This window comes from Filicampus tigris, chromosome 20 (assembly GCF_054856515.1).
Source record: "Filicampus tigris isolate MCC_2025a chromosome 20, RoL_Ftig_1.0, whole genome shotgun sequence".
NCBI lineage: Eukaryota > Metazoa > Chordata > Actinopteri > Syngnathiformes > Syngnathidae > Filicampus > Filicampus tigris.
The window spans coordinates 3,950,001-3,977,312 of NC_141236.1; the positions used below are offsets into that span (position 1 = coordinate 3,950,001).

Here is a 27,312-nt window from a genome sequence, read left to right on the forward strand (position 1 = left end):
TCCTTAGGCCCTCAAAAGTGCTTCTGTCCACATCCAGGAGATTGTTAAATGAAAAACCTTTACCGATGTGTCCCGATAGCTTCAGATGAGAAATCTTAGTACCCTCGATAGCTTTCAAAAATAGCTTTAAGTTGCCTATGCTGAAGCCATTGTGGGATAAGTCAAGTGTTCCAAACAAAATTGCTTTGAAAGGGTTCCCACAAGTACGCGGATCAAAGCTTTCATTATACATAGCCTGAAGGTTGTTAGAGTCCAAATTCAAGGATTCAAATTGCTTTCCCTGGAAGGCAGCTAGATCACCCTCACATAGATTGTTGATACGATTCAGTTTTAGATTTAAATATTTCAGGTTAGTCATATTGAGAAAGAACATTGAAGGCTGGAGTCTCTTTATCCGGTTACCAAAAAGGTCAAGAGTCTCTAACGAAGAAAGCGGCTGGAGATAGTTTTCCTTCAAGATGGATTCGTCAAGTGAACAGTAATCCAGGAAGAGACTCTGCAAACTCGACAGTCCCCAAAAGGCCCGCGGCTCTAGTTGGAGCCCCGTATTGAAACCCAGCACCAACTTCCTGAGGTGTCTTTGTCTGCTGAACGCATTGTTTTGGATCACTAGAGTTGAATACTGATGACCCAAGTCCAGCTCCTGCAGCATCTCCAGGCCAGACAACGAGGTGGAGTTAATCTCACCGATGTGGTTCAACTCCAAGTACAGGTGGGTGATGTTGGGAGGTAGAGAAGGAATCCAGCGCAGGTGCTTAAAAGCGCAGGCGGCTACTGAGCCAGTTATGGAGCAGGACGAGAGGCAGCCTGGCACCTGTAAATTTCAACTGGATTAGGTCAAACATGAATTGTCACTATCAAATTTGAACCTCAGAAAGAGAAGGAGACACGTTGACCACTAAACTGCCCAACAAAATGTTTTACTAGGGTATGATTTATTTGGCACATTTGTGTGTGTGTGTGTGTGTATATATATATATATATATATATATATATATATATATATATATATATATATATATATATATATATATATATATATATATATATATATATATATATATATAGTGGGTAGCGTAAATTATTTTTGGACAGCAAAGATTAATAAACAAACAAATAGTTATATGGTGATCATTAGAAATGAGATGACGTAGGAGTAAACACGTTTTTACTTCTTCCTACTAATACTACAATGTGTAATTTGACTTCATTTTTATTCTCATTTTCAGCTCTGTGTTGTTCATAGCTCCATAAATCCACCTGCTTTTAGCCATCTCCCGGGGCGGCCATTTTGTCACTTCTGACGACTGAAAATGACATCGCAGTTGCTCAACAACCAATCACGGCTCACCTGTTTTCAGAAGCTGAGCCATGATTGGTTGTTACCTGAACCCTGAGCAACTGTGATGTCATTTTCAGTCGACAGCAAGTGGAAAAATGGCCGCCAACTGTGATGGACAAAAACGGGTGGGTTTTACTGCATAACTCATATTCCACAAACGCAATATTAATCAGAGTGCCATGTTTCGACTTGTTGTCCTGCGTATAACATATTCTTGGAAAGAACATTTTTGGATTGACTTCCTCTTACATTTTTTTTAAACCAAAACCCTATTAATGCTTGTTTAAAAGTAGGTATATGTAAGCTATAGAAAGCAGGTCATATATCATATCAAATTTCAATTAATTTTAAAGAATGACAACTTTAATAGCTAATGTATTTTTGCACTTTTCATCTATTATAAACTGTAAAATGTACTCTAGGTTTAGATTGTATTTATTTTATTTTTTTTTACGATAATGAGAAAGGGAAATAGCAATGTTGGAAGGAAATTTTCCTACCTTTTGGAAGACAAAGATGAAGGCCACCGAAAAGCCAAATATGCTCATCATGTTGCTTCTCAGATGAAAATTTGCTGCTGTCTAAGTAGCTGTGTATCTGCAAAGTAAACATCAGAATCAGTTAGCTGTGTTTTTATCTCACTTGTGATGGACATTGGATTTACCCACTAACGTAAACATGACGCTGAACTGGATTTTCCCCTTTAATTTACGGAGTCCAGGTTTGCAACAGGAGGGAAACATCATTTCCCGCTGTCCTTTTTCTCTGTTTTTGTTTTTGTTTGTTTTGTAAAATGCTTGGCGTCCCAAATTGCAATTATTTTTGTAAAATGGTTTACAAACATTTTTGCTCAGTCAATCAAAAATCTCAAGTTGCCACTTTTGGCTTTTCCCCAAAAAAAAAATCATTAAAAAATGCTGGATATTTAATCATTCGTGTCATTGATGGTGTTGTCATACACTCACCCTGACTAAAGTGCAGGCAGCGTGGGTGCAGTTCCCACTCAGCGACTATGTCAATGTGACATCTTTGCGTCCATATGTGTCAGTGTCAGTTTTTTGCATTACCTGCACAACATGTACCAATCAATATTCAAAATACTCTTGGTCCTCTTTGAATCATTTGTTCTCATTCAAAATTGATTTCAAAGTACATGTGTATTATTTGGGATTGAAAAAAAACCTTTTACAAATTGCAAACAACTCCGGTTAGTACTAGGAATGCTCACTGGTGGAGCCATACCACCCCAAAGATTTAAAACTTCAGAAATCAGTGCAAAGTGAGTTTCTGGCATGTGTTTGTGTGCCATTTGATCACACATTGCTGATGAATTTCACAACGATTGGACAATGGAAGTTAGTCAAAAGAGCACTTGCAAAATCCAGTCCTCCCCCAAGGCCACCTTTAATCTCAATATTTTAAACGTTGACGGAGCAACCAGAGCAGCATGGTGGTTGCTGGCTAGAATGTCTGCCTCACAAACTCACAGTTCTGCAGTTCTTCCTGTGTGGTGTTTGCACCCCCCGCCCCCCTCCAATAACAAGCATGTTAAATTAACTGAAAACTCTAATTGCCCATGTACCAGTCCGGGGAGTGCGCTCAGTCCACTGGCCCAAAGTAGTCCAGCTCACCCTAATGAGGATAAGTGGTATAGAACATTGATAAATGGAAATAGTAACCAGTCTTAATGTCAATATTTTCGTTTGCAGTGTACCTTTAATATCTGTGACCTCTGTGGTACTTCCTGATGTCAGCAGCAAAATTCACAGCCATGAAAAACTCTGTAGTGATTTAAGAGTTTTTTGGGCGACGAATTTTAGCACAAATTGTAACGCCCCCAAATCGGCAGGAGATACTGCTTGATTGGCACATCAGTCAGTGAAGTAAGGAGGCAAGCATTTTAATATTGTTTCCTTGGCTTAATTTTCATGTTCTGTTTTCACGTAGTATCTTAAATTGGTGAACAATCGCCACCAAAATTAGACAAGCCATGGAGGTCTGCTTGGCAAAATTTCAAAATTGGATTTTGAATAATCCAGCACGTGAGGATAGTGCAGTGCAGAAAATGGATAGATGGATGGACGGCCTTTGAGAAATTCGGAGCAGACTTCCAGCGATGAGGCCGACCCTCCAATTTATGAAAAGTCTATTGGAATGCATTGTGTTAATATCTTTCTGTAACTCTAATCAAATAAAGCAAATCTGGTTTGAGAGAAAGTGCATGCAAACGGCTCATTTCCTCATTCTCAAAAATCAACCATGGAGAGTCTAATCCTTGTGATATTTTCATAGTTTGAAGTGGGCATAAATTGTCCACGTGAATTTTGCTGCCAATTGATCACCGTTTTTGGAAATTATTAGCAATGTATGTACAGTGATTTTGAATGGACAAATATTGTTCGGTTCCTCCCGTAACGCTCACCAAGGGAGCAGGAAGGAGGGCGTGGCTATTATTGCTGGCGTTTCAATTACTGATTTCTCCAAAACAAGTTGATACAATTAAAAGTGCAAGCTAATATAATTGTCCTGATTTAAAAAAAATGCATACATCGAGCGAGTGAAAAACGGATGTGTCCTCTGGTAGTGTTTGCATTGTAGCTGGCCAATTGCATCAAATGTATAAGAGCCTTTTCCTATTCATAGAAAGTTGTTGTTCTTGTCATTAGCTGGTGTTATAATACGTTAAGTAGTTATCAAAGTATAAAATCGGAGTGAAGGTTAGACAGGCAATCCTAATAATGGGAGGGAACATGGCGCTAAGAGGAGTGACTTCTTTCAAAAAATGCTTCTAGACAGTCCGTCAGTGGTCTCCGGTACAGGCGGGCTGGCAGGCAGGCAGCCGCCACGGAGGCTGCTCAATCATGGCTTGCTACTACGGAAATATAAAATTGGACCGCTACGACATGTTTTAAACATAACTTGAAGCAAGAAGAGACAACCAGCGGACAGGCGAAGGCTGAAGAAGGCAAGAAAGGCAGTAGAAGTTGAGTCGGAGCTTCATGTGTAGATGTTGGTAGCCCGCCGCAATTACCTTCGGTGAGTATCGCTCATTTAAATTATTTATTTGACATTTTATCCGTCTAAATATCACTTGATTCAACACTTAGCTGTTTTATTTGTAACGTCTGTGTTTGTTGGGGTGAGGAACTTTCGTCAACATGGCCGCTCACGTCACAGCTACGCAAGTAACCAGATTGATTAAATTGAAGTCTTTTTGAATTTAGTGGTAGTTAAGATAATCCCCAGAGGAGTATTGTACTATATTTGAATAGAAGTTATTTGCCACAACGGCGTCCCTCCCTTCCTTGTGTGTAATATTATTCCAGAGTCGTGCCCACTTTCTTTCTTTCTTTTTTTTTTGACATCAGGACTCCTGTTTGACTTTGCTATGGTTAGTCTGCTATTTTACCTTTGCTGTTTTATCGCCAATCATGTGTGCTTGTGAAGCAGTTTTTAAATCTATTTCCCCCCCTGGGGTCCATTTCTTAAAACGGCGCATAGATGAGCAAAATAGCTGTAGGCAAAGCGTGAAAGTTTCAAGCGAATGAAAGTGTGTAATTGCAATCAGGGGTCATGGGGTCCTGCACATCTTTGTACTGCATAGATTTTAATAAAAATGTATATCATCAACTACAAAGTGTGCATTTGAAAACAAATCTTTACAATTCTTCTTGAGGGTTATTAAGTGAATCTTACCAACATCTAATATATTGTACCACGTAGACTATTTTTAGAACTTTCTTCTTCGCGTCACCCTTTACTTCCTCCTTAGTTGACACTGACAGAAGTGATATTGGCAAGAGTGTCTCCTTGTCTGTTGTGCACAGACGCTTTCACCATGAAAACGTTTGAAACCTTTGGCAGTTATAAAATGTTTTGCCTTCAACTTTGTTAACTTCACTTCATTTTCTTTACAATGCACCAAGCAAGTTTTTTCTGCTAATTGCTCCCCTGCCTTTTGCTCATGCGCAGGAAAATGGAGTAGCCCATTGCATGAGAAGGGAAATCATCACTTGAAATAATTTTGAACGTTTTTTTTTTTTTTTTTTTTTTAAAGAATGAATTAAGATTTAAACACCCCAAAAATTGTCCATTTTTTTTTCTAAATGTGATATTTGTGACCCCTGTAAATCTTGGGACCCCATGCAATTGCTTGTGTTTGCATAATGTTAAATGCAATAGGGCTGCTCTGACCTTTGGGGTTAGCAGGAGTGCTAAGGGGTGTTATCAGAGCCGGTTTGAGCTTTTTGGGGGTGTTCTAGTACTCTGTTGACAGCCCCTGGAGCCATTTGTGGCAATAAAACACCAATGCACCAGTTAAGAGTTGATCACCAGGGCAAGTACTGCCTTTTAAGTAATATAAATGTGTTGTGAGATAACATCAGTTGGCTGGAAGTTTATCTGGTGTATGGAACACACAATGGAACACTGTTTGTCTATTTGTTTCATCATCATCCAACAATGCAACATTTCAGTGAATTGACTATAAGTCTCAGAGATATACAGTAGCTATATGACTATTTCAGCTGTAGAGGAAGTGAAAAAGAGAAATACTAGTGGGGAAACTCACATGAATTTCTAGTGTCACCTGAAGACTATTTCTGTTGCCTTGGAAGTTTCATATTGGGGATTTAACAGTAACTTGTAGGTGAGTTGTTAAGGTTTTTATCTGGGCAAAATGTTTCCTCAAACAAGCTGTGTATTTCTAAAATTCCTTCATTGTAATGTACTCTGAGGCCTACAGAGTCTTTGTGGATTTTTTTTGTCATCAGTAGTTGATGTGCTGCTGAATTGAGTCATTGTTTCCTCTGTGGGTGCAATGAAGGTGAGAGTGAAATCTGTGATTCGTTGAGCACTCACCCTGTCTTGCCTCTGGTTTATCAGATTTCTCTTGCGTTAAATTACAGCCAAATTCAAGTACTCCTCCATTTTTCACCAAAGAGCACTTTTAATGCTGTCTTGCAGACCACAGGGCTCGTGATCTGTTTACTTCTGAAGATGTTTGATGTCTTGTGGAGTTGCATCAAAATAGAGTCATTTCTTTGAAGAATCTTGTATAAACTTGAAAGATGTGGCACATGTGGTGAATGGAGAATGATGTTCTGTTTTGTTTTGTTTTGTTATGTTCCTGTTTTTTCTTCAGGGCAGGAAGCACGCATTCAGTTCCGATTTCTTGGTGTTGTTCCCTTTCAGTCTTCTCGCTCTCAAGTCTCCACATTTGATGTTCGCACTCTTTCCTTCCTTCCGGCTTAGAAAGACCATCGCATCGTCATTTTTGTGGCTCTCTCTGTTCACTTGTGTCTCCTTTGTACACTACCTAGAGAAACAGAACTGCTTAAAGTTTAATTTTAGTGTATAATATAGAACATGTAAGGTTAAAAAAAAAAAAAGTTCCATTCCAGGATACCTTTGGTAGTTTCAGGTGAAACATGTGACAAGATGATTAGATGACAAAGCACGGCGTTTTATTTTCTTACTGTGACAGATGTATTAACTTTCTCCCAGAACTAATTGCTTACATTAGCAAAGAATTTTGCATCATTGTATTACATTGTTAGAAAAGTTAAGTCAGACTTTTCGTCCGATTTCCGCTGCATGTGTTGACATCAGCTGGTGTTGTGGCAACAGTGCCAATGTTTTTTTTTTTTGTTTTTTTTTTTAAGTGCACTGCACCAGAAAAGGCAAGCATTCTCTAAACTAAAAATTGTTAGACTAATTCAGGGGTTGGGGTACTTTCATTGATTTTAATTTTATTGAGAAAATTGCTTCCTGATTTTTTTCTTTCTTTTTTTTTTTTTTTTTTAGGAGTGTAGACATTCTCTTCTATTATGAACTGTAGCGAGCCACAGCTACTTTGTAGAAGAGGCTTTAAGTACCTTACATTATTGCTGCTGCGAGTCGTTATGAAAGCACACATTTTAAAGCATTGGATTTACAATATGACGCATTGTACTTAGAGTTTATACACTACCTGCTCCTCTACTCTGTCACTTCAATGAAAAAACAGATAACTGGTGGCTGAATTGGCAAACTCTTCCTACACAGTATGTAGTTCATGATTTGAACAGGCCTTTGGACAAATGTAGGTTAGCTTTGGCTTAGCAGTGTTGTTTGAACATTGGGGCATATCAGATTTACTCCAAATTGCCAGTTTGAATGACATGTTTGTGTCTCATGGAGCGTGAAGAATCTAATGTGGTTAGATTTTCCTTCTTGCTCATGAAAAAGTGGCTTTTGAGAGCACTTGTGGGTTAATGTTTGTACCAACCTAGTCATGTAATAAGAAACTTTGCAGAGAGCCCTCCACCACATTTTGGGGACGTTCACATGTTTTTCCGTGCGAGTCAGAGACGATGCATGAATTACCGGTCGGGTGCATGGCATGAACTGTAAACTCCAATTCTTTACCATATTGGAGCACAACAATCTCACTACTAATCCTTGAAATAAAATAGAGCATGCTAGCTGTCTCGAATGTGTAACATGAGATGTGTTGCTGTTTTTACCTGCCTGGTGAAGCACCGCAGGCCACAGTGGGTCAGTCTCAATGGCAGCACAGGGGTGAACATGCAGGAGTAAGATGTTGGAGACGCAGGGCCTGCACAAAAACAGGCTATGAGTGTATCTACCAATAAAAATCTTCTGATATCATTGAAATGGTAAGTAGAATAAAGATAATATAAACCTTGGCTTCTTGTTTTCCATATAAAGCTGGCACTTTTTTTTTTTCCAATGTGAAATTTTACACTAATATTAGCAACCTCTCCGCCATCTTTGTGGAATTTTCTAAAAAAGAAAACAAAAGTTTCACACCCCCCAAAAAAATTACCCAAAAACAATTGCTGCTTATGACTGAGTCTACTGCCTACACTTTTTTTTCTCACCAGTAATCTTCCATCTACGCTAGATAAGTCTTTAGTTAGTAAAGTTTTTAAGGCAAGTGTCGGCTTTTGAAACATATTTCTTGACCAAGCTCTCTGGATTTTGGCATGTACGAACATTTGGTGGCTATTTTTAACTGAAACTTGTCAACCAATCGAAGAAGGGGGTTCCCTGAGTAGGAGATGAAACAAAACAATCAAGGTGAACATTCGAGAAATAATGAAGTCTACCGTTTTAGTCTAATTTGAAGGTGTTTTTTTTTTTAACCAGATTTTCAGAAGGCGATCATACAACACAAAAACATTCCTCAAAAAGGCATTTTTTTCCCCCAGACACACAAAAAAAACGACATTTCTCTGGAAGGCTTCAAATGGGAACACAAACTTAAAATGTCCAGTGAAAGCAACGCTACGTGCAACCTTGATGTGTCTGGAAGGATTTATGGTTTAAATCAATGAGCCTCATCTGGTCAGTGTGTGGTAGTAAAGAGGCGTCGAGAAAAGAAATACTGTAGCTATCATGGGTATTTCTGTAACGTCTGTCTGGAGTTATTCTCACTGCATGTGCATCATGCATAACGCGCGCACGGTCGCACGCACACACACTCACACACAGCTAGCCCTGTCAGGGTAGACTTGAGAATACAGAGCAGCTGCGAATGGCTATGTGGTCATGTGGTATGCGATGCCCGCTTGTGTCCAAAGGGTGGTAAACACCCTCTTACCCCTCTTTAGTACGCCTTCGCCTGCCTGACGCCTCTTTCTTGCTTTCTGAGTCTTCAAACATTTCTTCAGTGGGATTCTTTTTTTTTTTGGGGGGGGGGGCTGCCGATCCAATAGTTTTTGTAACTGTTTTAGGTTGAGCGCCACTGCAAACAGGTGTGTATGCGTGCTGTGTGCAAATGAGAGTGATACGCGGGACTGTCGGGCCTGTACAGGCGTTATGTTATGGTAACAGACTGTAAGGTCCCTGTATTGTGGTTGCACAGGTGCACTGGTCGGGTGGTCCGATTTGATACAAACACATACCCTCGCCTACAATTATGGAAGACACTGAACAAATAACTTAAAGACCTGATTTGGACATGCAGTAGTTGCGTACTGTAATCTGTGCCCAATCTAAACGGGACTTTTTATGGATTCTGTGAGAATTGACTTTCTTCTTGCCACTCTTCCATAAAGTTTTGTGCAGTGTGTGACTAATAGTTGGCCTATGGACGGATTCCACTTTTCTTGAGTTCTTTTAAAGCAAAATGTGCAGATTTTTAATTCTTTAATGCTCACAGATCTTAGCTCTTTTGAGCAATTGTAATATTTTGACCACTTGTGGAAGGGCTTTCGAATAACTGTTGCTTTTGAAAAAAAACAACACTTTTTTAAAGACTTAATTAGGGATAGACCGATTATTGGCTCTGCCGATTATCGGCGCCGATATTGTGCGTTTTGACGAATATCGGCATCGGCCTTTTTAAAAAAAAAATCTGATGGCCGATAATAAATAAATTTAAAACTGTGTTGAAATCAAAACAAAGATATGTGAAAGTTTAATTTTCTGTCATTTTGAAATTTAGGAGAACTTCATTTACTGTCGAAAACTATATGGAAAACTATATGGAGCTATTTTTTTCAGGGTTTTCATTTCACTTTTTAAGACATACCGACGACACTGGGTGCTCCCTGAACTTTTTGTTAGAATTTGATAAAGATGTGTATTGTAAAAAAAAATTAGTAATGCAATAAAAACCTACATTATGCAAATCTGAAAAAAAATTCAATAAACATGTGCTTAAAGTTTGAACAAAGTTAAGAATTTTCTTTTTTATTTATTTATTTATTTTTTAGATTTTGATGCCAATATTTTTTTCTTTTTTTACAAAAAATTAATATCGGCTCGAAATATCCGTTATCGGCTGCCTTGACTATTAATAATCTGTATCTGTATCGGCCCTGAAAAAAACATTTCGGTCTATATCTAGACTTAATAGGCCTTTGAAATGAACAGAGGTGCTCGCTCTAAAAAAGGGATAGCTGCAGCTGTCTACGTGCTAATTTAGATCTGGTGGCTAACAAGACATGCTAACATTGATATCAGCTGCCGTTTTAACATCCAAAACTGTATGAGTCTGGAATTATTGTAAGTGTAACCTTGTTTTTTTTTTTTTGTTTTTTTTTGTGGGTGTGTTCATATACGTGTCAAGAGGACTTAGACACGTTTTAAGTATCACAGTTCCCCAATCCAAGTCCATACATGTAGTTGGATTTACTTGAGTATCTGTCTGCCTTGATTTAATTGCTAGCCAACATTCTTGAGGTTTCCGTTCATTCAAAAAGACATTGTTGCTGCTGTCAGAATTATTTATGCTGCCTCAGTGTACACACATATACAGCAAGTGTAGACTACATAACATCTGTAATGCCTGAGTATGTCTGTATTTTGGGAAAATGTTTAGCTTCTTTGTTGCTGGGGGCTTGCTAATGGCTGCTATTAAGAGTTTGTTGCAGGTTCAGCATCAGGACAAATTGTAGCGCAGTTAAAAATAACAAGGTCACAAACCTTGTACAGTACAATAAAACAGTAGGTTATCACTGCGCTATGTATATTCACCCATTAGGTTTTTTTTATTTGGCACTCGGCAGGCTCTCTAACGGCAATATACAACTGTGTCAAGATCAGAAGCAGGAATATGGTAGACGGAGTGTGTGCCTGCTTCTGTGTAATTGTCTGGTGGCTAAAAATACTTTTTAAATTGGCTTTTTCTTCTGTCTGTCTCTCTATTAGACGTCTTTGAGGCTTCACTTGCCCAGCGCGACCCCCCTGACACAGAGAGGTATGACCACGCATTCACGCCACACAAGCCATATTTCCACCAAGCGGTAGAGTTCAGTTCATCTCGCCACTGTGCTTACACAGCAGGATGTCATCGTGATAAAGTCGGACACTTGAATGGTGTGACCTCACATCGACGCTACTTTAACAACGCAGGCTTGAATCCTCTCTCTTGTAATTCACACTACAGCGTTTTTAAAGTGACAGTTGGCCAATCAACAGTCTAGCCCTGCCCTACCTTGACGGCAACACTGATGTTACATATCGTCGCTTTTAAGAGTGACAGCACAAAAGTTACTTACTATACTGAATTGAACCATACATGCTCGGAGGCAAATGTGGTTTGGATTAGGATTCGCCATACGTCGGTTACTCAAAGTGTATTTGTTTATACACAGCTCAGCAAATGTCAACCATAATAAAACACCATGGTGCAAAAACAACAGCTCTGTGCATCAAGGCCCACATGAACTCAGAAAAGCAACACACATGCTGTCATTTGTAAATGCCAAAGGTTCCTTTCCATTTGCTCGCCACTTTCTATAGGCATCAGTGCCGTTGCCTTTTAAAGGTTCCTCTCAGGATACATGTCTTTGCTCTAAACTTACTTGCAGCTTGTGTTCGCTGCTCATGAACCAAGAATACATCTTATGCAGTGGAGTAACTTCTTTATTGACCTGAGAATTTCTGAGGCCTTAAACGGGAAGTCAACCCAAACATTTTTTTCAAGAATATGTTCTATGAAGGCACACTAGTTGAAACAAGGCATTTTGATAAATATTGCATTTGTGGACTATGCAGCAAAATCCACCCATTTTTAGCCATCTCTGGGGGCGGCCATTTTGTCATTTCTGTCAACTGAAAATGACATCACAGTGTCCAGGGGCTCAGGTAAGGACCAATCACGGCTCACCTGTTTTCTGAAGCCGAGTCATGATTGGTCGTAATGTGAGCCCTGAGCATCTGTGATGTCATTTTCAGTCGACAGAAGTGACAAAATGGCCGCCCATTGACATGGCTAAAAGTGGGTGCATTTTGCTGCATAGTCCACAAATGCAACATTAATCAGAATGCCTTGTCTCAACTATTCTGATTTTTTTTTTCTCCAGCATTAACTTTTATACCGAAATAAGTTACAGTGGACCCTCGCAAACTCGCATTTTGCCACATGCGGATTCACCTATTCCCTGATTTATTTATTTTTTTGGGGTGCGTTTTTTTTTCCCCAGTATTTTTTTAAATTTTAATTCCTTCTTTGTTGTTGTTGTTGGGGGGGACATGTTTTTCATGGAAAACACATTTGAGATTGTATTAGAGATTTTTGAAGAATTTTCTGGGGGGTTTAAAACGTTGCTTTTTTCTTTCCCTAGTGAATATACTATAACAACACTTTGAACTACAGAAGCTGCTAAAATTAATAAAAAAAAATAAAATACAAAAAACAACCTGATAAAGACACCTTTGTTAGTAATTTACAAAGACATTTTGGCCAATTTGAAGCTTCCAAATACAATATGTAGGGACAGTTTGGCATAAAAAAAACAGCTTTTGAGCCCTCTCCAAGGTACAACATCACTGAACTTAGACTGCAGATATATTCTTCTGAATGAATAGTCAGAATTCCCACAGACACACTACAAAGACTTTGCCAAAAGTCTTCCCACAAGACTGTCAGTGAAAGATATTACAGCTGCAAAGGGTGGATGAAGATATTTCCTTCCATTTTTACTTCCTGTACGTGTACCAATATTTTGTTTCAGATACTGTCATGCATCTGTGACTAACTTTTTCCTGTGATTGAGAAAGCAGCAACTACACTCTTCCCGTCCTGACCTAGTTGGGAGTAATAGCGACAAGGGCAATTATATCCAAGTTAATTTTAAGCTTCCAAATTTAAAAAGGGAAGCAGACCTCGCACCACGAAGATCCTACGCGTCGGCGTCACAGACACCGTTGCGCAGCGTACTTAGGAGCTGCAGCGAAGACTCGGCTGATAAGAATAGTTGACTCACCATGGGAGTGGGAGAAGTGGCGAGCTCGAGAGCGTCGTCATCTCTTAGTGAGGGATAGTTCCTAACAGCTGGTGCGGTGAATACAAGATGAGTTTTATATAACTTCCACTGCATCAAACCTTGCATTCCCAGCTCACTTTCTGCACTCCTTTGCCCTCGCAGTAGAGAATCTAGTATTGACTGTATCATTTTCTGACTCTGGTTTAGCAAGCATACTGTCGACATTTCTTCCAAAGTGTTATCAGTAGGGCTGCAAAGATCAATGAAATAACTTGAAGAGTTTGCGCTGCGTGTAGAAATGAATTGGCATAAGAATCAGAATAATACAATTCAGATTAACCAAAATATTTATGAATTTAATGTACGGAATTGAAATGAAAAGTCAAGTACTCCAACCACAGCTGGACACTCAAGAGGACCCCTTGCACCGCTGAACAAATTACACTTGCACTTGACTAACTGGGATCAAGAAGTACGGGTGTGTGTGGGGGCGTGCGGGTGTGGGGGTGTATGTGTGTGTGTGTGTGTGTGCATGCGTGTTTGTGAGTTGACTGAAAGGAGGAATCCTTCTTTTGTCTGACTGAAGCATGAGGCCTCCTGGGAAGCGTTCAAATCCTCTCTGGAATGTGTACAGGGGGTGGCGGGTGAATGGGGGTGTGGCTTAGCTTGTCACCATATTTATACGAGGAATGCCAATATTTATGTGTGTTTCAGGTTTGTAGGAGTGTGTATCCATTTTGTTTTCATTTCTTCCCTCCCTCCGTTCAAATTTCGGGGTAAACGCCAACGTCAGATTTTGTTAGTAATTTGCGGAGTGTTCTCCATGTTTCTTTTCCAACAGTGTCGTCACCATTTTATAACCATTATGTACAAAGGCGGTGTGATGGTTTTGGATGACTTTTGCATCAGGTGAAAAGTGAATTTGGATAGTTTCCACTATTATCTTACAGCGCTGCTGCAATGTTATGCTGAACTTCTGCAGATGGAGGTGTTTTTGACTTTCACTGCTCCAGCAAAGTTTGTACAACTCGAGATGACTGCTAAGTGTATCCCTGGTCATGTTTTATTCTGTGTATGATGCAGGATGGTAATGGAGGAGGGGGGCCGGACAGAGAGAAGGAGGGGGGATCCGCTGGCCACGGGAGCAATGAGAAGGCAGATCCTGGTGGAGCTTGGTGAGTGCCTTGTTTGGCCTTTTTCAAAACTTGACTGAACTGAAGTGAGCTTTCTTCAAATTTCTCTTCTGCGTTAACAGCGGATCAGAACCTCGATGCCATTTGCCTCTCTACATATCGAACGGCCTGCAAGCTGAGATTCATCCAAAAAAGATGCAACTGTAAGTATAAAAACAACATCCACATACAGTAAGTTCATGTCATTGAATCCCTTCTTTGTTTGCCATCATTTCCCTTGCAGTGCATCTCATCGACATATACAACGTGATCGAAGCAGTGCGCGATGCCGGTCTGAATGCTGTGGAATTAAATGCTGGCATTTCTGTGACCAGGCTTGAGAACCTGGTGTCGTCCCTGTTCAACCAGCTCAGCAAGCGCCTGCCCACCACACATCCAATCAAGCCACGAGAGAGTACTGTCCTGTTTGTTGATTTCATACTAGCCGCCATCGAGAGGTAAATTAACTTCCCAAAAAAAAAAAATAAATAAAAAAAAAAAAAAAAAACAATCCCACATTCTTTGGATCTCGGGATTGATTCATGTAAAAATGACAAATGCTATATATCGGAAGCTTGTAGACATCTGTCGTATCTAATTTCAGCGAACCAGAGAGCCGACTGACAGTGTTGTCGGTGAAGGCGATTCTGGCTGTGCTATGTGGAGGGAAACTAGTGGACAAACTCCGCTGTAAGTACCAGCAGATAGTGTCCTAACCAGAGATGGATTTCGGTGGTCACGGACCCCCTAAGATGCATTGTCTGAGGGGTGGGGTATTTGTTAATAATGAACTTTGTCATTGCCTACATTATCAGTTTGCTTTCAAATGAAAAATCCAGTGTAAACTTTATACTCAAGTGCCACCTTGTGGGAAATGCCTGTTACTGCTGCTGTCAGCTTAATCTGCGCTTGTGTGCAGATGTGTTTTCTCAGGTCTCAGACTCCAGCGGTGTGATGGTCCTGTCCAAATTTGACCATTTTCTGTTAGAAGCTCTCAAGCTGCCATCCGCTGTGCACGAACAACCGTCCTTTGGCTACACAAATAACATGGCCCGCTCCTGCTTCCCACAACAGGTAAAAGATTTGTGTTTTCTCAGTCATATTCTTTTCGGTCTTTTAGTTGCACTTGTGTCTTTCTGAATGAAAATTATGTTTATAATTGTTGTTGTAGAAGAGGGTGATGCTCAACATGTTCCTGGATATTGTGTCTGACCCGCCGCCATGTCTTGTCTGGCTGCCACTCATGCATCGTCTTGCCAACGTGGAAAATGGTAGATACAATTACACTGGTGCACACTATATGATTATGTGTTTTAGTTTTTTTTTTTTGTGTTCAATTTTTTTTTTTTTTTTTGTCTTTCTTTTCTCAGTCTACCATCCAGTCTCTTGTTCCTACTGCCGCGGCAACGGCATGACAGGCTTCCGCTATCGCTGTCTCCGTTGCCGAGGGTACCAGCTCTGCCAAAACTGCTTCTGGCGTGGCAATGCCAACGGCTCTCATAGCAACCAGCATCAGATGAAGGAGCATTCATCCTGGGTGAGTCACGATGGTTGAAGAAGCAAAGGTTAATACGAGGGATGTTCCGATCAGGGTTTTACGACACCGATACCGATTCAGATTTCGATCACATGGAATATCTGTATTTTTTTCGATTTATTTATGGTGACTGCTATTATGCAATATTATCTGAAAAAAAAACAGTCATATTATTGCCATAATTTTTACCAAAATCTCTATATATTTTCAAAAGCATGAAAAAATACAAAACCGTTGCTGGCACAATACTGTACAACAATTACTCAGTCACAAAGATAACTGAACATTTTAAATTTACCAGCTTTTAGTAACACAGTTTTAAACCGATCAAAATAATCAGCAGTCTCAAAAGACTTAATTATGCAAAAAGTCCAATAAATAACATGCCACCTAAACATTGAACGCAACACTGCAGGTGATTGGATTGTTTGATCGGCAATAAAAGGCTTTGATCAAATATTCCGATCGGATCATTTTTCACAAAAATCAGCCGATCGTGATCGGTGCCCGATCAATTGGAGCATCCCTACTTAATACACCGCTATTAGAATGCATTTCTCCCCTGTAATAAGAGTACTTGTAGTAATTTTTTTCCCTGCCTATGCACATAATTTTATGGGGTCTTCCTTGGCCTCATGTCTCTACATGTGTTTGGAAAATGGGTTTTCTAGTTAATTCTGTTAAGCAAAAAAAAATCACAGAAACACGAGGGACCAAAAAAGTTATGTGTATGCCTTGGCTGCGCTATTAATGTTACGCACATCTTTTTGAGTGGCATGAATTACTTCCAGTCCATTATAGGGCGGGATCTATAATTAACGTCACACATTTGGTTTGTCTTAACGTAGAAGTCGCCTGCGACCAAGCTGGGCCGAGCCCTGGGCAAAACTCTGGGTTGTGTATCGTCCAGGGAGCCCTCCCACCCCGTTTACCCGGAAGAACCTGAGAGGACCCTAAATCTGGCTAATATAGTGTAAGACCTGCACACACCTCTCACTAACATGTTGCATTTCAAAAGAAAAGTTATTTCTGGAAGTGTTGCTGTCCAAGTTGCGGCAAAAAGTATTTTATATGCTACGACGCATGGGTGTGTGAATGCAGCTCCTTGATGTACCGTTGGGAAAATTGATGATCACTTCATTATTTTTTGGGGGATTTATTTTTAACCAGATATGATCATCTCTCAATTTTCTGATGTAAATGTAGCCCAACCCACACCACCAATCAATTCCACACAAGCCGCAAATTTAGACCAATCCCCATTGGCTACTGAATCGTTCTCATTATGATGCTGATACTGGTGTTGTTACGTTATTACAGTGTACCCACTCCGGAAGCACATACAAACAATTGAGTGTGACTGTCAGCTGTCAGTAACTTGCAGTCTAAAGGTTAGTTTTCATTGGCGGTTGTAAACTATTCCTCAGGGCTAGACTTTCACCAACTTCTGTTATTTGTTATTGCCCCGATCGTTACATGTTCACAGAACATGTAGGTAGCTTAAGGGAAATAACAAATCCAGCCAACCATTGTGGTGGCTCCGCCCCCTGTGGCTGCATTCACAGTGTTTGATTTTCCGAACATCAGCAGATGGGTTCATTGCATGCCTCCCAGCATTGAGCTTTTATTCAGGCCATCACAGAGCCGCACTGCACTTAGCTGTGAGTATGCGCCTAGCGAAGTAGCATCAGGTAGCATCTTTCTTAGTTTAGTCTTTTTCAGCATTTCACTTTAGTTTCTTATCGCTTGTGATCTTTGCTCTGTCTGTGTTTGCTCTGACCCGAACGATTCACCATTGCATGACTACACCGAAGCGTGTGAATGTGTGTGAGAATGTGAGCTTCAAACGTGTTAGCCCGGGCTTCGTACTCAATGAGTCGATGATGTTAACTTTTTATTGTTTTTGCGTAGTCCATCTAAGTCATCATTGTGTTTGTTAATGTACGTGCAGCCCTTCCCAACCTATCGGGAACCCGAGTCCAGCCATGCTGCTCTCTTCATCAGCACCAGAGTCCTCCAAGAGGTAACGTTTGTCAAAATACCAGTGTAGCATTTGCAGTAGCTGCATGATTATCGATGCTTTCGATTGCTTAACACAAGAATTAAATCATTGATGTCATAAGGACAGCACTTTTATAGAAATTAGCATCGGTTTTTACATTTTATGACTGTGATGTGTCAAATCAATCAGTCCGATGTGCATCTACTTTATGTTGCTTTTCAGTGTGAATTGGAAAAAAAAAAAAAAAAGACTCAATCATTATAACATAAGAATACAAAACATCTTCCTAACAGTTGGGCCAAAAATGTTGGGACACACACACGTCACATGTACATGAAGTAAAAGTGCTCTAAAGGCGTCCAACTCTTCTTGGAAGACCGTGGACAAGATTTTAGAGTGTGCGGCTCAAAGTCTTCAACACCTAACCTTTGATGGATTGAGTCATGTTGTTCCTCACCGAAATCATCCGAGCGTATCTTTAAGGACTTTGCTTTGTGCACCGGGGCGCAGCCATGCTGGAAAAAATCCAAAATATAACAAAAGGGCCCTTCGTAAATTATTCCACCAAAGTAGCCAGCTGAGTGTCCCAAGTCTTTTGCCCATGCAGTGTATATGATGCTTACTTTGCCGTGTATAACTTCTGTCAGCAGTTTGGCAGCGGCTCAGCGCATGAATGAGGAGCACGCTTTGATCGCCGCTTATGTGAATCGCCTCCAAAGCAGCCCACGGTGAGCGGCTGCAGGGATCCAGCAGGGCAGGACTCTAAAGACTGAGTCACTCATTGGAATCCAAATCTATTATTATAGTTCATCATTCTTTTGGTCAAAAGTGGCAAACGAGAATCAATGATAGCTTGTAAGCCAAAAAGACACGAAGTCAGTTTGGATGCGGTTTGTTGGCAGCGTTGTTTTTGCTTTAAACTGCGACAACGGTCAGCCTCTTGGGGGAGTGTTGCTACGTCATGTTAGTTTGAGACATTTGCTTATTTAAATCGGAAGTCAACCTCAACATATTTTTTTTCAAGAATATGTTCCCAGCAGGCCCACTAGTTGAAACACGGCATTCTGGTTGATTTTGCGTTTGTGGAATATAGGTTAAGCAGCAAAATGCACTCGTTTTTGGCCATCTCTGGGGGCGGCCATTTTGTCTTCTGTCGACTGAAAATGACATCACAACTGCTCACGACGACCAATCACGGCTTAACCTGTTTTCTGAAGCTTAGCCGTGATTGGTCATTGTGAGCAGTTGTGATGTCATTTTCAGTCGACAGAAGACAAAATGGCCGCCCCCAGAGATGGCTAAAAACGAGTGGATTAACACTTATTCCACAAACACAATATTTATCAGAATGCCTTGTTTCAACTAGTGGGCTTGCATAGAACATATTCTTGAAAAAAAATGTTTGCTTTGACTTCCCCTTTAAATAGAAGGAGGAACCAATATTTTTTTCAACAAGATTTCCCCCTACAGTGTTACTTCACTTTTAAGCGTCTGTGCTAAAAACAAATTGACATTGAACATTTGTTGACTGAAATTAATATGCATTAACAGAACTCATCTGCTTTTTAACATGTTTGATGTTTAACCAGTGACTAAGGTTATATGCATTTTGAAACACGATATGACATTTAAAGTAAATGTATTCTCTCTATTAGCAGCATAGACAGCCCCGGCAGACAAGACGAGGAACACCAACTTATCGCCCGCTACACTTCTCGGCTGGCAGAGACTGAAAGCTCAGGGGTGAGATCATATTGTACTATATTCATATTCATCAGCTTGAATCATACGCCATCACACAACACGCACAAAGCGTTGGTTCATCTTGTCCGTGTTTAGGTGATACCCACTCGAAGCATCAACTTTGATGTAAACAAACAGAAGAGGGAGCTCATCGCTCAGCTGGAGTCCAAAAACAGGTAGAAAAGTCATGACATTTAGCCTGTGTATGTTTTCTGGTAGTTCTGTTTTTAGGTCCTTCCATTTTTTTGGGGGGGGGGGGAAGTATTTATTTATTTATTATTTGTTTATATTTGTATTATATTAGCATTCCGTAGGTAATGTACAGCTAAAATCCGTTTGTTTAGGGGTCACCAACATGGTGCCCGCTGGCGCCAGGTGGCCGTCAAGGACCGCATGAGTTGCCTGCAGGCTTGTTCTAAAAATAGCTCACTGGTGGTGGTTCATTGTAGTTTGTGAAGAATGTTGCAGGAGTGATCTTTGCCCAGAGTTATAGAAATAAAATGGCGCAAATTGTTATGCATCTGTTTTCTACCTGGTTTAATTATTGTGAGAAATCATTAACATGATCAATGTCTTCAGTCTTCACATATAAAATTATCAATAACTATTAATAATGTATAGTTATTTCAGTGTAATATATATCAAACTGGTACCCCTTTGCATGAATCAGTACTCAGCAAGTGAATTAGTGAGTAGTGTATGACTGCATTTATGTTTATGTCTGCTTGGTCAAATTTATTTCGGTATGTCATTTATATTCAATTGTGTTGCTCATTTTGGATTGAGCAGCCCACACTTTCCTACTGAAGAAAAAAACATCTCCTATTCTATTATCACTTATTCCTCCATGCCATCAAAGTTCTGTGGTGGCATCATGTAAAACGTTTTGCCGCTTGAGGTGTATTTTTCTACAAAATTGACACTCCACATTTTTCCAGCTTTTGGGGTGTTAAACTTTGGAGGTTAAACTGAATTGCACTTATTTTTGTTCTTTTAAATCCTACTTTAAACATTTTGGGGGAACTGTGTGTACACCAGCTTCCCCCACCCCCGGCCTGGTCAGTCATGTTCAGCCTTGCCCGACCTTGACCACTGTGTTGTTTCATTACACAGAGAGATTTTGGCAGAGATCAAGCGTCTCCGTTCAGAACACGATGCTGTGTGCCAACCCAGTCCAGAAAAGGGCAGCACCAACCCGACTCTCCTGGCTGAGCTGCGCCTGCTCAGGTAAACACACGCTCCAGGAACTACACTGAAAGTGTTGAACTTACTGCACGTACAAGGTTTCCTGTCTGCTGATAATAAGAGCTACACGCGTGCGCACATGGATGTTGCTGCAGTTTAAATCGGTCCATTCTGACAATGAATTGTCAGCATTGTGTGCCACAGTGTGACTGAGCCAGAAATGTGCAGTGAGGCTCTGCAGCTCAAAGTGGGAGGCTTCATGGCAGATGGCAATGACAGATGGATGTTTGGGAAAAACAATGCAAAAAAAAAAAAAAAAAAAAATTCGTCCAACATGTTTATGCTTTTCAGTAACAACAACAAACCAAACAGGCGGGATTTCTCCTGTCAAACTATGTTGGTCGGATGGTTTTTGTCTACCGCTTTATTGTCTTTACTGGCCCAATATAATGAGTCCAGTATGAGCGTCATCCAAATTTAACATTATTTTTTTTATTATTGAATAAAACCGCACCACATCTTTGATCGCCATTTCTCATGTTTTGCCTCCTCGTATGGCTAGATATTAGGGATGTAACGATTCACTCAAGCCCCTAATCGATTCGATTTTCAGTGCCCGATATTCGATTCGATTCGATTTAAAAAAAAAAAAATTGCTACCATGCTTGTCTCTGTGCACTAGCGGGGTTCTGCAGCCATCCACAAACGCAATACGCAATGATGTTTGGCGCAAAAGCATAATTTGATCGACACATTCAAAATGTGCTATGCGTCTGGAATGAAAAAAACGTTTCAAGAATTCATTCTCTACATGAATTTAATCAACTCAATTAGTCGGGGCGAATCAATTTTCGATTAATCGTTACATCCTTGCTAGATATGGAACAGAAAATATGACTACGTTTTACAAACACCACTAATTGACACACCGAAAAGTGAAAATGTTTCAGCCATTTTGACTCTAAAAATAAAACTTGATAAATGCACTTTGGTTCTTTACCTCTGAAGTGAAAATAGTTATTTGTTCTGTTGCAGACAGAGGAAAGACGAGCTGGAGCAGAGGATGTCATCGCTGCAGGAAAGCCGGAGAGAACTGATGGTGCAGCTGGAAGGACTGATGAAGCTGCTCAAGGTTACACGCACCGATTTGAACTATGACCTTTATCAAGCATGGCATTTAGTCGCACACACAAATCCCCTTATTTTCCACATCCCCCCCTCTGCTCTATACCATTAATTGTCGCTATAACTCACCTCACTTTACTTCCTCTGGTTCCTCCTGTTCTACCACTGCTCATGTCTGACCTCTTTCTTTTCACCCTTTCTCCATTTGTTTCCATCTGCCCATGCTCTGATCCTGTAGGATGAGGAACAGCGACAGGCAGTAAGTTAAACCCCCTTTTTGAGGGACTGAATTAAGAAACAGTGTGCAAAAACAACTCAATAAGTCTGTTTTTTTTTTTCCCCCCTTCAAATATCTCAAATTTTTTTTTATAAAACATATTGATCAAACATTGCCAATTTTTCTTTTAGGCGCAGGCCGCGGGATCTTCTCATGCTTTTCCTTCCCGGCCGAGCCCTTCGCTTGCCCGCTCAGTTGGTACCGCGTCTCCGCAGATGTATTCAGCCCAAGACTCCCTTGCCGGTGTGGGTGGGGATGTACAGGAGGCTTTTGCCCAAGGTAACATTGTAAAAATAATTCACCAGCCACTTTGTCAAGCCACGTTTGCACTGTTTACCAGTGGCCACCCGTTGTTGAATGAACCACATAGCTGCTTTTTCTATAAGTGATCATTCCCATGTTGTTAGTCAGTAAAAGGGCGCAAATTCACATTTGATTATATATTATTATTATTCACTATTATTCCGTCGTGGAATGTCTTTAGGCCCCAGGAGAAACTTGAGGAACGATCTTCTAGTAGCAGCTGACTCCATTACCAACACTGTGTCCTCACTTGTCAAAGAGCTTCATTCAGGTACACACAATCGAATTCTTATTTGGTGCTGCACAACCACGTGGCTCTCTCAACACAGAGGTGAAACAGTTTGACTGTGATAACAACTTTCTATCAAGTCCTAAATAAGACATGTTGATGTGTTTTTTTGTTAAATAAAAAAAAAAAAAAAAAAAAAAAGCCAAAGATAAGGGCAGCACGGTGGATTGGTGCTTAGCTCGATTAAATCACGTTTAAACATTTGAAAGTTCTCTCTGTACTTATCAATCCACTGTGAGTAATTGAAATGTTTCTTGTGGAACATGACAACCAAATGTACTTGTATCACTTATATACATGTCTAAATGTAACCCTTTTTTACACAGATGATGGTCGAGAGGAAGAGGAGAGATTGCTAAACGGAAAGGACAGAGGTAATAATGTACATGTTTTTTATCTTATTTTTTTTTACACACTGCTTTATACCAAAAATAGTTCAAATCATCATACTGTTAGAATGTATTTCAAACATCAAATACAGTGAACCCCATTTACTGTGGAAGAAAGGCTCCAAACCCCACGCACAATAAAAATTTGCATTACTATAAAATAAAGCAAACCTATTTAAAGAGACCGCAAATGAAAAGACTCTCTGGCTCACACACTTCCTCTGAATAAGAGACCAAGCGTGTTTGCTTTAAGTTGTGTTTTTTATTCGAAATTTGACTTATTTTTGAATAAAAGAGTTATTTTTCCTCCTTTTGATAAATCACCTTTTCTAGTTGTATTTCTGCCTTTCTCTCCGGGCGCATGTCTGACCACTCGCATCGATTCCACTCCACCATACACTCCTCTCCTCATTACTTCGCCTCGTGCTTCATTAACGTGCTTTCTCATTAGCCGTCTTCCTTTATGTGTCGGCCGCCTGCGGAGACGGAGCGTGCGGACCACTTCCTGCTGTGCCCCCGGGTTCAGTCCGAACACTCATTAGGACGCTAACCTGCGCTATTAACCTGATAACCTTTTAAACAACAAGAGCTCCAGCTCTATATATTGCGCATCGTTTGATTTTGAGATCTTAATTAAAAAAATCCTCATCAAATCCACAAGTCTTTCCTCATAAGGGATTCCCGCTGCGGCCATGCATCTGTATCTACTTTTACAACTCCGACGCCCATGTGGTTCTTATGAAGCTTTTTGCGGTGGCAACATATTTTACCATGACACTGCTTTGTTGTCTGTTGATTCCGTTTTTTTTTTCTTTGCTGTTTTCTCATGAAGCATTCTTTTTCATCCAGCAGGTTAAATTTCATCACCGACAAATAAAAACGGTAAGTATGAGCCTCTATTTTAAGCCTCTGTCGAAGCGTAACAAATAATATTAATGTTAATACACTTGAAGGGAAGGGACTTTCACAAGTGTCCAGGAAATAAAAACAGTGCTTTTCCGTATTTGTAAATGGAACCTCGAAGAGAGTTGATCTTCGATTTCTTATTCAGACTAAAATGATCTCTGTGGGAAAGAATGAATTTATATTGTGGTCAAAATGTTGCTGTATCAAAATCTATATTTAAGTCACTGTAAAGTGAAAACAAACTCTACCAAATTTGAATGCTTAAAAAAAACACCAAACAAACACCATTTATTTTAAATAAGGCTTCAAAATTGTATAAAAGCAAGCTGTGGTGCGGAATGCGCTGAAATCACGCCCCTCTCAACTGTCAATCAAATACCACTTCAGCAGCATGGATAAATGGATGCTACTTCATCTAGCATATTTCTTATGCCTACACAGTAAACTACATTTTTGAGCTGTGAAAATGGATCTGCTTAAAGCAGTGGTTGGAATGCATCCCAACGGGTCTTTTCTACACCGTGACAAAGTGGTGCTCTAGAGCGGTCGCACCGCCACGAAATCTACACACTCGCTGTCACATCAGACCAACCCAACCAAAAAGTCCGAAAAACTGAAATGGTGAAAAGCTGTTTAATCAGCACAATTGAGTACTACATTGTTGTCAGTCTTGCAACAATGATCTTTCTTAGTTATCTCAACATGTATAATGTATTTAGAAACAAACCTCTGAATTCATTTGAAAGGGTCTTAATCTGCTTTAGAGATGTATTTTTCCCAAAAATTCTCATCTGGACAACTTCAGGGGCATTTAAAGCGGAAGTCAACCCAAACATTCTGACCTGTTTTCTGAATCTGAGCCGCGATTGGTCCTTGCGAGCAGTTGTGATGTCATTTTCAGTCGACAGAAGACAAAATGGCCGCCCCCGGAGATGTCTAAAAATGAGTGCATTTTGCTGCTTAACTTATCTTCCACGAAACTTAAAATTACGTAATCAGAATGCCGTGTTTCAACTAGTGGGCCTGCTGGGAACATATTCTTGAAAAAAATATGTTTGGGTTGACTTCCACTTTAAATGTAGATGTTCCAGTGTAAAAGCAAACATTGTTGACAGTAAAATGGGCATATTGGGAAGTAACAAAAATGCCACTCTTCTCAGGCAATGTGGTGTTTCATCCCAGCCAAAGAAGAAGCTAAAATGGAGACAAGAAACTTCCTCATTAGCCAGTGGTGATTGGAACATAAGTGCCAATGAAGCACTCACAATGCTGGACGCCAAACTGCAGTCTATTTACCGGTGTATAGCTCTGAATCAGTGTTTGTCTTGTCACTGTGATTTTAATTTGATGTTCATGTAATCGAGCATAGCTAAACAAGGCACCTGAAGCCTACTGAGTTGTATCCAAGCATGTGTGTGCGCGTGCTTTAGCATATATTTTTTCTTTTTTTTTGAAAGGAGGGTAAAGTAAGTGAGAGAGGTGTGTGTGTGTTAAGAGGAGGCAGGTGTGTTAGGAAGCTTCAATTCTCGGGATGGCAATAAAGGCTGTGGTTCCGTAGGAAAGAGCAAACAATAACAATAAAGGTCAACTGTTAAAAAGATGAGAGAAGAGATGACATGATTAAGTTTCAGCACTGTGTGCTTTGTATTTATTTATTTTTTTGCTTTGATTTTCGCCAGCTATTCATTTGTTGTGAGAGTCAATATGTATATGAGAAGTGGTCAGGCCCTGCTGAGACATAAGTCTCGAATGGGACATTTGCTGCTGTGTTTAGGCGATGTGAATAACTCCACAGGTGCTCGTATTATAGCAGCTCAGGCTGTGTCCTGGTACTGAATTGAGAGATTACCGTGTGTTTGTGTGTGTGACCTTAAAGAGATTTTATTCAATTGTTTTTATGTAAAAGTAAAGTGGGATGAGACATGAACCCAGAAGTGACGCAATATATTTTGTTCGCAACAATGCTTACACCGCGGCCTCAAAGAGAGATGAAGTGTAAACCTACCTTCATCCTACCACTTTTCTGTATTTTTTTTTTTCATTTTGGGGGGAGGGGCGGTGCAAGGCAAGTCCTATTAAAACCTGATTTCAACCGACAAATTAATTAAAACCTTAAACTCAACTTGCTGTCTGCCGACTGACGGAATGATTCTTAAACTTCAGCCCAAAATGACCCCTCACACTTGGCTACTTTACTGCCTCTTCATTTTGAAGCTTTCTGAACAATACAGTGGATTTGTGGGAATGATTCGGTTCACTGTGGATTTTAAGATACCAAAACAACTGCGCACAGCGCTTGGCTACGTGTGCAAACACTGAACCAAAGAACCAAGCTTGTGCGAGTTCAGTAATTTAAAGAGGAAGTCAACCCAAAAGTTTTCGTTCCAGGACCGTTCTATGCAGGTACTAGTCAAAATGTGGCATTCTGATTAATATTGGGTTTGTGTAATATGAGTTGAGCAGTAAAATCCACACTTTTTGAGCCATCTCAGGGGGCGGCCATTTTTCCACTTGCTGTTGACTGAAAATGACATCAGTTGTTCTGGGCTCAGATAACGACCAATCCTGGCTCAGCTTCAGAAAACAGGTGAGTCGTCGTTACCTGAGCCCTGAGTAGTTGTGATGTCATTTTCAGTCAACAGAAGTGACAAAATGGCCGCACCCGGGAATGGCTAAACCCGAATGGATTAACTCTTATTCCACAAACACAATATTTATCAGAATGCCTTGTTTCAACTAGTGGGCCTGCATAGAACATATTTTTGAAAAAAAATATGTTTGTGTTGACTTCCCCCTTTAAAGCAGCAGTCTTGTAAATCACCAATATCAATTGACTGACTGATCATTTTCAGATAGTGATCACGTTACAGTGTGCATGTGAATAATGTGCAGTACCCTCTTCACTGTGGCCATTTGCTCATGTCGTTGCATACGCTCATTAGCACGTGTGATAGTCCTGTTCCGTGGCCCAGATCTGTGACTCACCGGGATTGAACAGGACCCTAAATAGAACAGGACCGTCGTGATTAATGTTATCTATCACATGCGTGTCCTCTGCTATGACATATCCAAAATGGCCTCAATGAGGAGCGCCTAGCAACACTGACAGAGTGGACGCATCCTTACTTGAAACTGTAAATGCCGTCACCGCTGAACATGTGCGAGCGATGTGTTTGATCTGCAATAAATTCTATTTATCATCAAACTGGATCCAGTTTGTCCTCTCTCTTTTTATCACATACAACAAGCGGGACAATAAATGTTATTATTTATGCATGATGCTGTGCTAGCACCTGTGTGTGCCATTGCCGTCTTGATTGAA

General features: G+C 40.3%; 2 protein-coding genes and 1 pseudogene across 13 annotated transcripts in view; 1 reads left to right on the forward strand and 2 right to left on the reverse strand.

Moving 5' to 3' along the window:
• LOC147127906 (toll-like receptor 5) overlaps positions 1 to 1,941 on the reverse strand; it is a 2,875-nt pseudogene extending 934 nt beyond the window's left edge. The window contains exons 1-2 of the transcript XR_015083816.1: positions 1,843 to 1,941; positions 1 to 814 (exon numbers count right to left, since the gene is read on the reverse strand). The exon at positions 1 to 814 is cut by the window's left edge and continues 934 nt beyond it. The product of XR_015083816.1 is annotated as a toll-like receptor 5 (transcript). The remainder of the gene's footprint in view (positions 815 to 1,842) is intronic.
• LOC147127896 (uncharacterized) overlaps positions 1 to 27,312 on the reverse strand; it is a 286,111-nt gene that overhangs the window by 172,423 nt on the left and 86,376 nt on the right. The gene's annotated exons all lie outside the window — the stretch shown is intronic.
• Positions 3,835 to 27,200, forward strand: LOC147127907 (dystrobrevin beta-like). 7 transcript variants are annotated; one of them, XM_086018538.1, is made up of 22 exons: positions 3,835 to 4,378; positions 11,003 to 11,051; positions 14,146 to 14,237; positions 14,318 to 14,398; positions 14,479 to 14,692; positions 14,839 to 14,924; positions 15,154 to 15,308; positions 15,406 to 15,505; positions 15,605 to 15,771; positions 16,620 to 16,744; positions 17,723 to 17,794; positions 18,421 to 18,501; positions 19,429 to 19,516; positions 19,613 to 19,692; positions 20,630 to 20,743; positions 21,737 to 21,833; positions 22,065 to 22,085; positions 22,235 to 22,382; positions 22,588 to 22,677; positions 23,022 to 23,069; positions 23,937 to 23,966; positions 25,151 to 27,200. In XM_086018538.1, the coding sequence occupies exons 3-21, from the start codon at positions 14,147 to 14,149 to the stop codon at positions 23,939 to 23,941; spliced, it is 1,863 nt and encodes a 620-aa protein (XP_085874664.1). In that variant the 5' UTR covers positions 3,835 to 4,378; positions 11,003 to 11,051; position 14,146; the 3' UTR covers positions 23,942 to 23,966; positions 25,151 to 27,200. The 7 variants fall into 7 exon arrangements, with proteins under 7 accessions (XP_085874664.1, XP_085874667.1, XP_085874661.1 ...); XM_086018535.1 differs by having other exon boundaries at positions 3,836 to 4,378; positions 23,934 to 23,966; XM_086018537.1 differs by having other exon boundaries at positions 3,836 to 4,378; positions 19,432 to 19,516; positions 23,934 to 23,966.

What these genes read in the sequence shown, in the direction of transcription:
- LOC147127907 (XM_086018535.1), top strand. Translation starts at nt 14,147, where the DNA reads ATGGTAATGGAGGAGGGGGGCCGGACAGAGAGAAGGAGGGGGGATCCG. An exon ending in TCTTGCCAACGTGGAAAATG is followed by an intron (nt 15,506 to 15,604) that starts GTAGATACAATT and finishes TTCTTTTCTCAG; the next exon opens with TCTACCATCCAGTCTCTTGT. An exon ending in CAGAGACTGAAAGCTCAGGG is followed by an intron (nt 19,517 to 19,612) that starts GTGAGATCATAT and finishes GTCCGTGTTTAG; the next exon opens with GTGATACCCACTCGAAGCAT.